General features: G+C 43.4%; 1 protein-coding gene across 1 annotated transcript in view; it reads right to left on the bottom strand.

Annotated features, from left to right (window-relative positions):
• LOC8051811 (myc box-dependent-interacting protein 1) overlaps nucleotides 1–13,510 on the bottom strand; it is a 103,375-nt gene that overhangs the window by 41,522 nt on the left and 48,343 nt on the right. Inside the window, exons 3-5 of the mRNA XM_029972684.3 lie at nucleotides 10,475–10,624; nucleotides 2,185–2,280; nucleotides 1,318–1,428 (exon numbers count right to left, since the gene is read on the bottom strand). Coding sequence (XP_029828544.1) covers nucleotides 1,318–1,428; nucleotides 2,185–2,280; nucleotides 10,475–10,624 — 357 coding nt within the window. The remainder of the gene's footprint in view (nucleotides 1–1,317; nucleotides 1,429–2,184; nucleotides 2,281–10,474; nucleotides 10,625–13,510) is intronic.

Here is a 13,510-nt window from a genome sequence, read left to right as displayed (position 1 = left end):
TAGGTACGAGTCGTGCCACGGCAGTCCATCAAAAAGTTTGCACTGCCTAAGGAAATCTTTTTATGAACGGCTTCAATATGCACATCAAAAAGTTACTGTCACCAGTTTAGAACAAAAGAACAAAAAAAATTATGCCCAGTGTTATTGTTTTGAAACCCCAGTCAAACTTAGTTATGTCTCTAAGCAGGGGCACTGACAGCTCAAAATTTATATTTTTTTTATTATTGTACCAGACAACTGAAAATCGTGCCTAGATATCACCCTCAAAATTTGAGGCTTAAAAACTATGAATCTGTAAAAAAAAAAGAAAACAATTCCTAAAGGCCGAATTTGAAGCTCGTAAGCACAGAAGTAACGTCGAGGTCGCAGCCGTGCTTTTCTTGCCTTTTCTTTGGTCTCCAAACTGGAAACGTCGTATTCTTCCCCACGGGACATGTGCGCGACTCTGAGCAGCTGACGCTTTACTTTTGAGCTTCACACCTTAGTTGGTGCTCCTTGGGAGGTTTAAAACACTTTTTGATTGTAGGGACTTGAGTGTACAACGTCAAGGGCCACGTCGTGCCAATGGTGAACGACAAACTGTCCCAGCTGTGCCAAATTCGAAAGTGCCGGCGACGTCTTCGGTATCCTCCTGTTCCCAATTGGGCGTGTCGTAAGAAACCAAATCCAGTTTTTTGGAAAGCTCGACAATTTTTTTTTGCAAAGTTCAAGAAGTCATCAAGCAGCAAAAAAAAAAACTTTGTCCGATTCACCAAGGACTGCACAACCACCCTTGGCATCGCAGTTGCTGCGTGCCGCCATGTTGCGAGAACGGATAAAAGGCAAAGAGGCGGCAACGACCGATTTCGAACCGATACTTCCGGGCTCCATTTTTCTGTCTTTCGAAAGAAAGGCAGAAAGGTACATTCGCAATTCTTTCGGAAAGAAAGGAAAAAAAAGTACATTCGCAATTCAGTAAAAAAAAAAAATATGTTTCACAAATGCCGTTGTTAAATGTTATAAAAAGACAACTTCTGAAGCCTTTAAATTTGCGCATTCATTACGTTGCCGCCAAAGAAGAAGCGAGGAAGTCTTGGGGGGTATATGAAAACGTTTTAAATCAATGTTAACCACAAAAAAAAAAAAAAAAGAATCTTGAGGTGTCAGTGCCCCTTTAAAAAGGCAAATTGCGAAAAATTATATGTACGACCGGATCAACTGTAACCCATTCCCTCTAGCATTGATAACTTCAAACCTCTTCTAGTAGAAAGTGAGCTTCATGCACCCTTGCTGCATCGAGAGATGGCCCGCTTTCATGCTGCCCAAGGGCGCACCCACCTTGCCGAGCTTGTAGTCGTCCTTCTTCTTGGCCGAGTTGCGCAGACTTTCCACGCTGTGCCGTGCCTTGTCGTAGTCCACAAGCTTGCGGCCCCGCTTGGCTATCCTGCCCTGCAACGCAGGCAGGAAGAAGGTTGCTCGGTGCTCACGGTTGCCTAAAAGCTGGGGACTTCAATTTAGAGAATCCCAAGCAGTTCAAAAGCATTCCACTTCAACAGAACGTGAACCACTCTTGTACAGGGAGAAACAAATCCAAAATGCTTCAATCATCGTAACTATTGGACCCTATAACACCTAAAATAATCCCATAAACATGTGACTGCAGGAACTTTTGCCACCCCAAGGACTGACGTCCTTCTATAAAATAATTTTAAGAAAAATGATAATCAAAAACTTTACACATTTTTTTTAAAATATGTTAGCATTAGTGCCCTGGTACATGCGCCGACTTTGGACTGCTTTGGAGAGCACATATTCAAATTTTGCAACGTCGCCACAGGATAGCACCACAGCCTCAATGGTTGTGGACACTGGCTAGAAAACACCTTCTGCAAGTGCCGACAGATGGCAGTGGGGGGTGTATCACTGCTCTGTACCACTGGCGCGCGTGTCAACCCCCTGTTCGCGGCGACAGTCTGCGGATGGCTCATTAGATGCGACTTCCCCCAAATGTTTACTGTGCGTGCAAACTACCTCAACATGGCCGAAATACGGGTTTGTGTTGCGGAACACCAGGGAAGTTCTATTTGCAATGGGTCTAGTGTGCCACGACGGGAGATACTCGATAATGTAACGCTCCACAAACAGCCAAACTTGCTCCTCCGTTACAGTGCCCCACACCCACGACGCAGCCCGTCGTCCACTCACCCTGACGTCTGTGAACTGATTGATGTAGCTGTTGAGAGGCGCCATCACCTGGTCGTTCATCTTGCGGTGGTAGTCGTCCCACAGCAACTCCAGCGTCTGCCACCAAACAAAGCAAAGGGGGCCTTGCAGATGGGAAAGTGCAAGGGCTAGGAGCGCCAAACTTTTCCACGGCCCCAGCTACGATGGGTACCAAGAATTTTTTTTGAGAACTAGCCGCGTGACAACAAAAGCGCTCTATTTGGACCAGATTTGCCTAAGTTAACTAAAATCCGCTGCACAAAATCTCTTATTTGTTCTTAAGAAATGGCCACTACACACAGCCCTAGGAAATTCCCAATAGCCACTGAAGGTTTTTCTGTGGATGTTAGAGGCGACGATAGATGCAGAGGGTTGAAGCTTGCAAACTTGTAATGCAATTGAGTACACAATCCACTTCTCTCTTTATCTTAAATAACTATACGTCAAATTATCCTCAAGATATGCTGCATAGATATTGATGCCACGTTACAAATGCATGTATTTAGAAATAGCGCCAGTTTAAAAGTATTTCGAGTCCATGAAAAGATTATCAACATGCTGTATCTTCTTTTTTCAGGGGGCTTTTTTGTTTCACAAGCTTTCGTAAATCCCCACCAAGGGCATTGGTGTGCCCTTCTTGCTTGTTATTGTGTTGCAAGTGGCAATGAACATTTATGTAAAAAAGCTGCTTTCTGATTCACAGAGTTTTCTGATTGAATGCACCTTTAGTCAACAAGTACTGCATCAAAATGACTGAAACATGAAGGGTACAAAATTCATCCTCTGCAGAGTCCACGGCAAGGTGGTAAACCAAGAAAAGAGAATATGGAGCAGACCATCTTTAGGGGTGTGACAGCAAATATTTACGCAAAGATGAACAATAGAAATCAAGCACACGCACTAACTGGAACGACCAGGAAACCGACACCGCAGATCGCGGATAAGACAAATCTGCGTTCCATGTTGCTGCTTATACCATATGTTATTACAATTGGTTTTTATCAATCAAAACAAAAATTTCAATTTCTCTGCAGATGATCAGATAATGGCACAAGCTGCTGCTTGAAACGCTGGTGTCTGCAATTAGGAGCAGGTGGTAGTTTTCTCCTTTTTATATACTTGCAAATTTTAGTGATTCATCTGAACACAATTGGGCTGATGCATCAAACGGTAAACAAGAAGTCTTGCAAATGCATTAGTAATGTTTTCTTTTATGGCGATGGCTAATGAATAAAGCGTGCTTGATCCTGTTGGACACACGACTCGGCATAACCCTTTAATCTGCCCAGTATGGAACCCGTAAAATACCGTATGAATTTCAATGACTCTGCTAGAACTGTCGGTGTTTCCTTGTTTAATCAAAACTAGCAATAGACAATCTTTGGAGGTTGGTGATGCTTTAGGATATCACAGTATAACCAGTCAAGTAGAAACACACTTTGTTGTCTATTTCGAATTCAATATAAGACAAATTGCTCGTATTTGTTACATATTTCAAACAATTATGGCTTATAGGTATCTTGAGGAGATATTTTTCAAAAAGCCTATCATTGAAAAAAACAAACAAAAAACATGGCCTTCGTACAAGTTTGGCGGAATTAATATAATTTTAGTTTCTTATTTTATCGCATATGGTACTCTTACTTCCCTTTATAAAATACTAAACATGTAAAATGCAAAAAAAAAGTTTTAGGAATTAATAATGTATACAAAGCAATCCACTTATAACGATACCACATATAATGATGTATTGCTTATAACAATCAGTTTCTAGAGTTTCTAGACTAAACGATCAGTTTCTAGTCCAGATAGAATGATAACCAGTTGTAACAATTGAGTTTTTGGGTTTTCTCATTACCATTATAAGTGGATTGCAATGTATTAGGCATCGGCGAAGAGTCGATTGTGAGCTCGACTTCTAAGCAAATTCAAAGTGAATATGTAGGGGTTTCGGCTGAATATTTTCCAATCTAATATCAAATGGCTCCTCCAAGCCTTTCGTTAGTGCACCTAGCTTAAAGGAAAACCCAGCTTAGCTCATGAAGGGTGTGCCCAAGCTTCCACTTGTCCATTTCTAAGCTAATTTTATACTAAATATATTTATGCACAGTGGCCTCAGAAAGTTCAATGCCTACATTGGGTTGGCAAGTAAACGACCCATTTGACATATAATTAAGCCTATAAAGATGATCAGCTATAGCGAATCATGGGAATTCATAAATCTTCTTGCTATGTGTCAATATCCTTTTTACAACCTGGAATTTGAAAAAAAAAAGAGGACAACCACGAATGATTAATGCAGGTTGTCAGGGAATGTCTGCAAAACAAATATTTCTCATGAAAGTGAAATTATGTAGGCAAGCCGGTGATTGAACTCCATAATAAAAAATCTGAGACTGGGAGGTAAAAAACGGACAAGCAAACACACCGTCTCAAAGCAGAGCTACTGCTTTTTGTTACGCATCATCAGTTTCATCCATTCGTGCACCCCCTCAATTGTTCCCAGTCTCCTTGCGACAAGATAGCAATGGACACAAGAAACAACATCCACCGCCATGGGAGGCCCGAACCTACAAGCATGGACAACAGACAAATAAACCCTCACTATGCTAACCTTTCACTGAATCCCATTAGTCACCAGCAGAAACTTTTTAAAGAGTGTAAAGGTTTGCTCCCGTTACGCTCCTCCACATGTTTTGCCAACTCCAATGTTTGTGCCTTGTTTTTTCACCGCCCTTTTCTGCTAACAAATTCTCGTCATCGTCGAACAGAGAGATGAAAAGGTTTCTGGAGATGACTAATGGGGTTCAGAGAAAGGTCAATGTAGTGAGCGTTCACCCCTTCGTCGGCCATGCTTGTGGGTTGGGGTGTGGCAGTGGGTGTTGTTTCTTGTGTTCGTTGTCTCGTCGCGAGGAGGGTAAATAAAAGCGAGGATGTGAAATAAATTCAGTAGCTGTGTTTTGAGATGGTGTGTGTGCGCTTGTTCGTTATTTTATCTATTCCCGGTCTACCTTTTTTGCTCTTCGCATATATTTTTGTAAGTTTTAATTTTGAAAATGGTAACTGCATTGTAGATATCAACATTCACAAATTGTCTCTTTTTTTTTTTAATACCGTATTTACTCGCAGAATAAACACACTTTTTTATCCGAAAAATCGATGCAAAGTTGGGGGGGGGGGGGGGGGGGGGCGTTCATTACGCGAAGTAAAATGAAGTAAAATTTTTGCGTCCCTATTTACTCGCATAAGGAAGGGACCTTTTATACTGAAAAATCGAACTTCTTATCTCTTTGCTCGCGGCGCCCGACCCCTTAACCAAACTAAGCTGTGCAAAAAAAAAGAAAAAAAAACTCGTTTTTTTTTTTTTTTTAGTTCCTTAATTTTTTTTTTTTTTTTTTTTTGCCGTCTTTCGCAAGCCGTTTTGTTTGCTTAGGCGTTGCTTAGGCGAGGGCTCTCCGCTTATCTTTCTGATCTCCTTGCGCGCGACCCCCCCCCCCCCCCCTAACCAAACTGCGCTGTGCAAAAAAAAAAGAAAAAAAAGCTCCTCTTTTTCTTTTTTTCTCAGTTCGGTGGGCTTTTTTTTTTCTTTTTGCTGCCTTTCGCAAGTTGTTTCGTTTCCTTGGAGCACTCCTCCGCTTCTCTTTTTTACCTCCTTGCGCGCGACGGCGCGAACCCAAAATCCAGACTGCACTGTGCAAAAAAAAAAAAGAAAAAAAAAAAGCTCCTCTGGGTGGTTTTTTTTTTTTTTTTCTTGCTTCCGTTGGATCTTTGCGAATTTTTTTAACGCCTTCTGCAAGGCGTTTTGTTCGCCCAAGCTGCCCATGCATTCGCGACCTCGCTGCACCAGGAAAAAAAAGTGCGTTCATTTCGCGCGCGTGGGGGGGGGGGGGGGGGGGGGGGGGTCAAAATTTTGACGTCCGAGTTGGGGGTGCGTTTATTACGCAAATGGAAAAAAAAGACGAAATTTTGAGAGCCGACTTGGGGGTGCATTCATTACGCAAGTGCGTTCATTGTGCGAATAATTACGGTACTAGGTTTACCATTTCACTTTGAAAGTGTACTTTTCTCCTAAGCATGCGAGCGCAATATTTCTACTTTTCGAAGTGTTGACCGCAGCGAGTAAGCCTTGTGGAGCAAGCTTCTTAGTGAGCACCAATGCATTGCAGAGAAGCAACACCCGCAGGAGCGAGCTTTGCGGGTGTTGCTTCGCCAGTGCTCGGTGAGAACAATGGTCACCCGCCAAAATCAGGACGGAAAACTAAAAACACATATTACAGGTGAACCCAAAGTGAATATCGAATCATAATATTCGAAACTACTATTAGAAAATTTGAATATTTGCATAAGCCCAACGTATATGATGAAAAACAAAATGAAAAAAATTGCCCTAGAAACAGAAGACCAATTTTAAAGCCCCTTGTGATCTTAAAATAATTTTGCCATTGTTCTTTCATTGAAATAGCCATGTGAGCTGCACTGCCTCTTTGAGGAGAGGTGAGGGTCTTCAGAGATTTTCGTTTTATTTATCACATACAAATATTTATCTTATTATACATTGAGACATCACATTTCGTTGAATATCTTTAGTAGAAGCTCACTTGTGGGATATTTATCCGATTTAATTATGACATTGGTTACAGGTCGTTAGACTAAGCAACATGGCGAAATGTAAGAAATGTTAGGACTGTTCACAACAGTCTCACTTGTGTGATGCTATTCTACATCTGCACTGAGAATACCATGTCTATAAGACTTTAATCCTAACATAAAAAATAAGTGTGGTCATTATTTAGGCAACAGTTGTGCACACCTCTTAACCTGGAAATCTATAGAACTGGCATTCTCACAGCTTCAATCTTCTGAATTTAAATGATACCAAAGTTCTTAATATTTCCCTAGACAAACTTCAGAAAACACCTGTAAGAAATCAGTACCAACGAAAAACATATAAACAGAAGAAAAAACAAAGAATCTAGAAGATTGCATGTTCCTACCAAATATTCACAGAACATTAGAACTGCTGAAGCATTTTTTTATATTTATTGATTACATATACCACATTTCCGGTGTAGAGGTCGTAGTTTTTTTTTTTTTCTCAAACTTCTTTTTTGGTGCGTCTTATAGAACGATCCAATTTACCCTATATGCATTTTCAGCCCCTTGCCCTTTTACCGTGGCTGAAAAATGTTTTGCAAGTCGGCTTTCAAGGCGTACGAAGCCGAAAAAGCTCGCAGTAGGTCCCAACATTTCCTATCTAATTGATGTCTCCGTGGAAATGTTGCCACTCAAGGCAGAAAAATGGTCTCTGTGGAGAAAGAGTGCGAGGGAAGTCACAATAGACTGCAAACATACTAATAAGTAGGGTTGTGCAAGTATTGGATTTTTCTAATGGTGGTTTTGAATAATAAAATATTCAATATTTGCTTCAAGATTAACTTTGATATTTGTATTTTTTCGAAGTGTTGCCTGCAGCGGGTTAGCCCCGCTGAGTGCACTTCTTATCGAGCACCGGTGCATTGCGGAGAAGCAACACCTGTGGAGCTCGCTTTCGCATGTGTTGCTTCTCTGCAGTATAGGCCGCTTCTTACCGAGCCACTTCACACTTTGAAAAATCCAAATATTTCAGTCACATGCTTAGAAGGAAAGCCTACCTTAAAAGCGGGATGGTGCACGTGCACACTTGTTCTATTTAAAAGAAACAAAAACTTTGTGTACGTTGATATCTACAGTACAGTGAAACTTTTAAACATTAAACTCTGGCTAGTATGCAAGGGTATATGTTATGCAGAGATGTCCTGCATTCGTCGTTCATAGTTGTCTTTTTTTCATTAAAACTAGGGTTCGTGCGAGTTGGCCCATAGTTCCATTTTTGAAGCAGATAACAAGAAGGCGCGCTAACGCATTTGTCATCTGTCTTTCTGATATAAAACACCTCTATAATCTTTCTCGGTTCTATCTTTTGCTTTTTTTAACACTCTGTTGAATCCAAAAACAGGTTTGCAGCCAGCAGACCACCGTAAGAGATGCGCTGGCTACGAACCTGTTTTGGATGCAACAAAGTTTTAAAAAAAAAGCAAAAGATAGAATCGAGAGATTATTGAGACGTTTTATATAAAAAAAACAATTGACAAATGCGTCCCCAACGTGCCTTTTCTTTATCTGCTTAAACAAAATTGTGGAGCTCTTCTGCTTTACGTGAAGATGGAGGACGGGCAAAGCTGTTATCTTTACCATGTCTAGGGCGATGCCTAGAGGACGACCTCAAGGACAACTTCTCGGACGACCTCGAGGATGACGCCTAGAGAATGACCTCAAGGACGACGTCTAGGGTGACCTCAAGGACGACTTCTAGGATGACCTCGAGGAAGACACCAAAGACGAACTCAAGAACGACTTCTAGGACAACCTCGAGGATGACGCCTAGAGGACGACGTCTAGGACGACCTCAAGGACTTCTAGGACGACCTCAAGGAAGACACCTAGGACGAATTCAAGAACGACTTCTAGGACAACCTCTCGGACAGTTTCAAGGATGACTTCTTTGGCGACCTCAATGACAACCTCGAGGACGACGTCTAGACCGACCTCAAGGAAGACTTCTAGGAAGACTTTGAGGACGCCTAGAGGACGACCTCTCCGAAGACTGCAAGGACATCTAGGACGACCTCGAGAACGACTTCTAGGACGATACCTAGAGAACGACCTCAAGGACAACCTCACGTACGATGCCTAGAGATGATAACAAGGGATCAGGACCTCAGTATCTAATAATGCCAAGGAAGGCTGACTCACGCTGGTTGCCCCCCTTTTTGTTTTTATTTATTCATACTTCACCTCTTTTTGTTTTTATTTATTTATACTTGCCACGACCAATGGGGAGTTTTCTGTCGATATGTGGGGACACATTTTTTCCCAGACCCTAGCGTATAACAGCTTTGCTGTAAAAAGAAGTGACTTTTCTGGATGGCTCCTTGTAAGAGTGATTGGTTGTGATGCAAGTCGGGCAAATGAGTGTGTATATAAGTGACGGTGGTTTCTAACAAAAGCATTCGAGGGTTAGCGCCTGTCCTGCCGTCTTTGCGTCTTTATTGCCCTTGTTTTGTTCACGTTTTTAACCTTTTAATTCAGTGAGTCTCTTTTCTTTCCCCTCAAATTCGAGAATTAAGAGAGGATATTTGCACATAGCAAAACGATTTACAAATCTCCTCAATTAGGTAGAGCTGGGCATCTCTACAGGTTTATTTTATGTCAAATACATTGTTTGCTTGTCATTCCATTGTAGGCAGTGGACTTCCTGAGGCCACAGTTCATAAATATGGCTCAATTAAAATTAGCTTAGAAATGGAGAAGCTTGGGAACAACCTTCAGGAGTTCAGCTGGGTTTTTGTATAAGCCTCAAGCAGTAGTGAAAGGCTCGGAGATAGGTTTTGATATTGGATTTGAAGATATTTGGCTGAAGCTACTATCCATTTTGAACTTAAAGTCCCTTATTTGCACGTGACTACCAAAAAGACTAGTTTTTGAACTAGTTGGTGCACAATGCTGAGGAAACTTGCATGCTGCAACTGAGACAAGCACGAGGGTGACATTGAGAAGTGATATTTTTAATTAGTTTAATCGTGGCCAGATGCCAGCGAAATTGGCCGAAGGAGTGTGCACGGCACGCTGCAAGTCAAAGGAAAAGATGAGAAATCCGAGAAAAACCCTTGGAGAGCCAACATCACCTCATCGAACTGGATAGGAATTCAAATTCACTACTGAACAAATGCCTGCATAAGCAACACTCGTGTTTCTTTGTTTAGTAGAGAGCCTGAATTGCTATCTGGTTTGCTATAGAGATGCTGGCTCTCTGGGGGTTTGTCTCGGTCTTCTCGTCATGTCCCTTCCCCTGCGGCATGCTGTGCACGCTTCTTTCAAGCAGTTTTGCCGGCGTCTGGCCACAATTAAACTGCCGTAAAATACTGGGGAAGTGCCCACACTGGAAACTGGTTAATCTAGGCATGGGCGCTTGACCGGTCAAATTGAGTGCTTAACGTATAATTTGCAGAATCCCCAAGTTTGGGAAATATTAATAGTGGGCGCTTCCACAATATTTTACAATAGTTGTCATCTTGTTCTTGTCCCTCTTTGTTCGAGGCCAACACAGTGCCAACACATTGCAATGAACTTGTCGCGACGTATACTGCAAACCGTAGCTCTCTCGGGACTGCGGGGTGGAAGCACGGCCAGACGCTCGCAAGGAGGCTCAAGGGGAAGAAAATGGATTGCTTGCCTGTGCCTTGACGGGGATTTGCTCGTGGCCGACCCACTCCTGTTCGTAGATCTCGCTCAGGGTGTCCATGAGGGCTTTGCTGGCCAGCTGCAGGCTCTTGATGCACACCACATAGTTCTTGAACTCCTTCTGCAGCTTGGCCGCTGCATTCTGCGTGGGCAAAAGGGGGCGGGGTATCGAATTCGGGTGAGGGATTCGCATGGCACACGAGGTGCAAGCTGCGAGGGGGCCCGAATGCCCCCAGAAAACGCGAGTTTTCCGCGTGCGAGGAGAGGACTCTGTGCAGACGTCGTCCTCGTCAGAAGGGCAACCGGCAAAGTCGACGAGTCTCTTGGACAATCGCCGCGAGTAATTGCGGCGCGCCGCGTCCTCGAAAGCAGTCCCTCAACTTTTGCCCGACGACAATGTAAAGCTTCATGCCATTGCTCGTCGTGACCCTGACGGTGGCACGGTGGTAGTGTGGCACAGGTCCATTCCGTTGTAGACCGGTCTGCAGCCGCACGGTCGAAGGAAACCAAAGCAGAGGCGGGTCAGGACCCCGCAATGACGGCGACGCTCACGTCCCCTCGCCTTCCTTGCTCCCATGTCTACGACCATCCGCTACGATTGTAACGTTTGACGGCGCTACACACTGGCTCCTGCGAAGCAATTTGTTGCAACTTCGAAACCACTTACGATGCGTGGGGGGGAGGGGACAGAAACACGCTGGTCCAAGAAGCATTCCAGGCAAACTACCGTCACCCAGAATTACCCGACAAGCCACCACTTAGAGTACCAACACTCCATTCCCCGGCCGTCGCGTGGGTGCCGCCATTTTATAGCGCAGCGGGTCCTATTCGTGATTGTTGCGCTTTTTTTACACAGGCCCTTCCGTCGTAAAATGGTAAATAAAGATTGAATAGAATCGAAAATGTGACTCCCCAAGCTTCGGGTGCAGCGCCAGGAAGCTCGGGTGACATCACCTTGCTCTGTCGAGGATTGTTTTAACATTTCTGAAGGACACGAAACTGGCAACAATGGTTTCTATAGATGAGAGGGCTCAAGTGTCGTTACTCAGAAGCGTAGCTCAATCGGTGGCTCTAGGGCTGCCCCGGAAGGGCACTGACCATTCCCCGAACCAACCTGGTGGAGCATGCATTGTGTCGAGCGTAAGCTAGCTCTTTTATCTGGGTCCCAAAATAAACGAGTCACATTTGCACCGCGCACAGCCTAGACACGACGGCTCAAGTTGTTACTTGCGTGCGTGGTTTCGTGCGTATTTAAGAGAGATACTCATCGACGGTGACATTCCTCACCATCTTACCAGCTATGATCTGTGGTCCAACATGCTTAGCTTCAGATTTATTAACTTTGCTTATAATAGCAATTGTACGACGAGGTAGTATTTTGGGACAATAAGTTTTCGAAAGATCCCAAAGTTTAAGTATCGTAGAATACCGTGCATCCGCCCATTTCACATTAAGCACCCATTCCCAAATTTGTAAGATCTGAGAAAATACGCACAGTACATTTATATGTAAAATTGACAACCAGACAAGCGCCCATCCCATATTTTTTTTTCTGCGATTATCTCCAAAGTTTGAGTGGGAGTCTGCCCGGTATTTTACGGTCGTACACTTTTGAGGCTCCTTAAGCCTGCATCAGAATGGCTAAGTTGAGTAGAGCTATTCTTAGAGCGACGGTCCTGCTGACGAAAAGAATGTCCAAATTTGAGGCTGCCCGTATGGAACATACGCAATTAAAGATAGAAACAGTCATCTGGAATTATTCGCTTATGGGACGTATTCCCACCCGCGTCGGCGAGCAAGCGCATGCGTGGCCGAGTGGTTACTGCACTCGACTTTCGCACGGTACATGTAGGTTTGATCCCAGTCAATCGGGCTGTCCTTTTATTTATTCTTTCGATTTGGCCTTCTCGTGAGGTGGAGGACATTCTCGTCTGATCTAGTTTCGAATATTCTACGCACCAAAAGTTCTACGCCGAATGATCCAGAAACCCACGAGGGTACATAAGGGACTCCGCAAGTCGAGCGGAGTCAGTCTTGCCCCAGCGCTCGATCCTGCGGTTTCGCCGACGTCGACGCCCACGACGCTCTGCTGTTTTCTTCTGTTCCTGTTTTGTTTGCTTTGGGCACAAGTTCGCCCCATTAAATGTTTAGTTTATTCAGTTATTACCACCTCATCCATTGTCATTCGTGACAATATGATCATTCTGCCAATGAGTTGTTTTGGAGGAAATCCTAAGGTGGTGTAGGCTTATGACAGGAGAAATGCCATGGAATGTTTTCAGAGGAGCAGAACATAGAGCACCCGCTGAAACTTTAGAATCAAGCCAATCAAGCTTTCCGACTGGTTTCTGCTTTCACTATCGAGTGACCTGAACTCTAGTTGAGCATTGAACTGTTTGCCCATTACCAAACAGGATCCGCCAGCTCTGCCCATTCAGATTCGAATCAACAGAAGGATGTTTATGGCAGGCTATTGCTGTACGTACATGAGTGATTCCATCTCAAATCGCGCGGGCAAAAAGAATCAAATTTTTTATTTCAACGAAAAATATTTAGGGATTAGGATAAAAGAGACTGTTTTCTACCAAGAATCATAGTTCATAAATGCAATATTTTGTTTGTATGGCCTGTTTAAAAATAAACTAAAAAGGAAGAACCTTTTTTTTTAAACAGCATAAAACAATTACAAATATTAAAAAAAAGATATCTGCAGAAACCTCTTTTTAAAAATTATTTACAGCGTTAGATTTGTTTTAGTTTACAGCTTTCTAGCGTGCGTGCCAAAAGACGCCAAGGCACGTGAGGCAAGCCAAGTGCAGCGTCCTCGTCTCCTGCTTACCTCGCCTCCGTGTTCCGAAATCATGCGCGAAAGAGAAGAGTGAAAAAGGTGAGCGCTGAGGCGCGCTGAAGCGAGGCAAGTAGGAAAGAGGTAGCCAGTAAGAATGCTGCCCTTGGCATGTACATGTGGTGACGTTACATACCTATTTTTGGTGGGCACATTTGAAAGCTGTGAACTACAACAAGTCTA

The sequence above is a fragment of the Ixodes scapularis genome, unplaced genomic scaffold (genome assembly GCF_016920785.2).
Source record: "Ixodes scapularis isolate PalLabHiFi unplaced genomic scaffold, ASM1692078v2 PGA_scaffold0__279_contigs__length_252992795, whole genome shotgun sequence".
In the NCBI taxonomy this organism is placed as follows: Eukaryota; Metazoa; Arthropoda; class Arachnida; order Ixodida; family Ixodidae; genus Ixodes; species Ixodes scapularis.
This window is presented reverse-complemented; position numbering and strand designations above follow the sequence as displayed.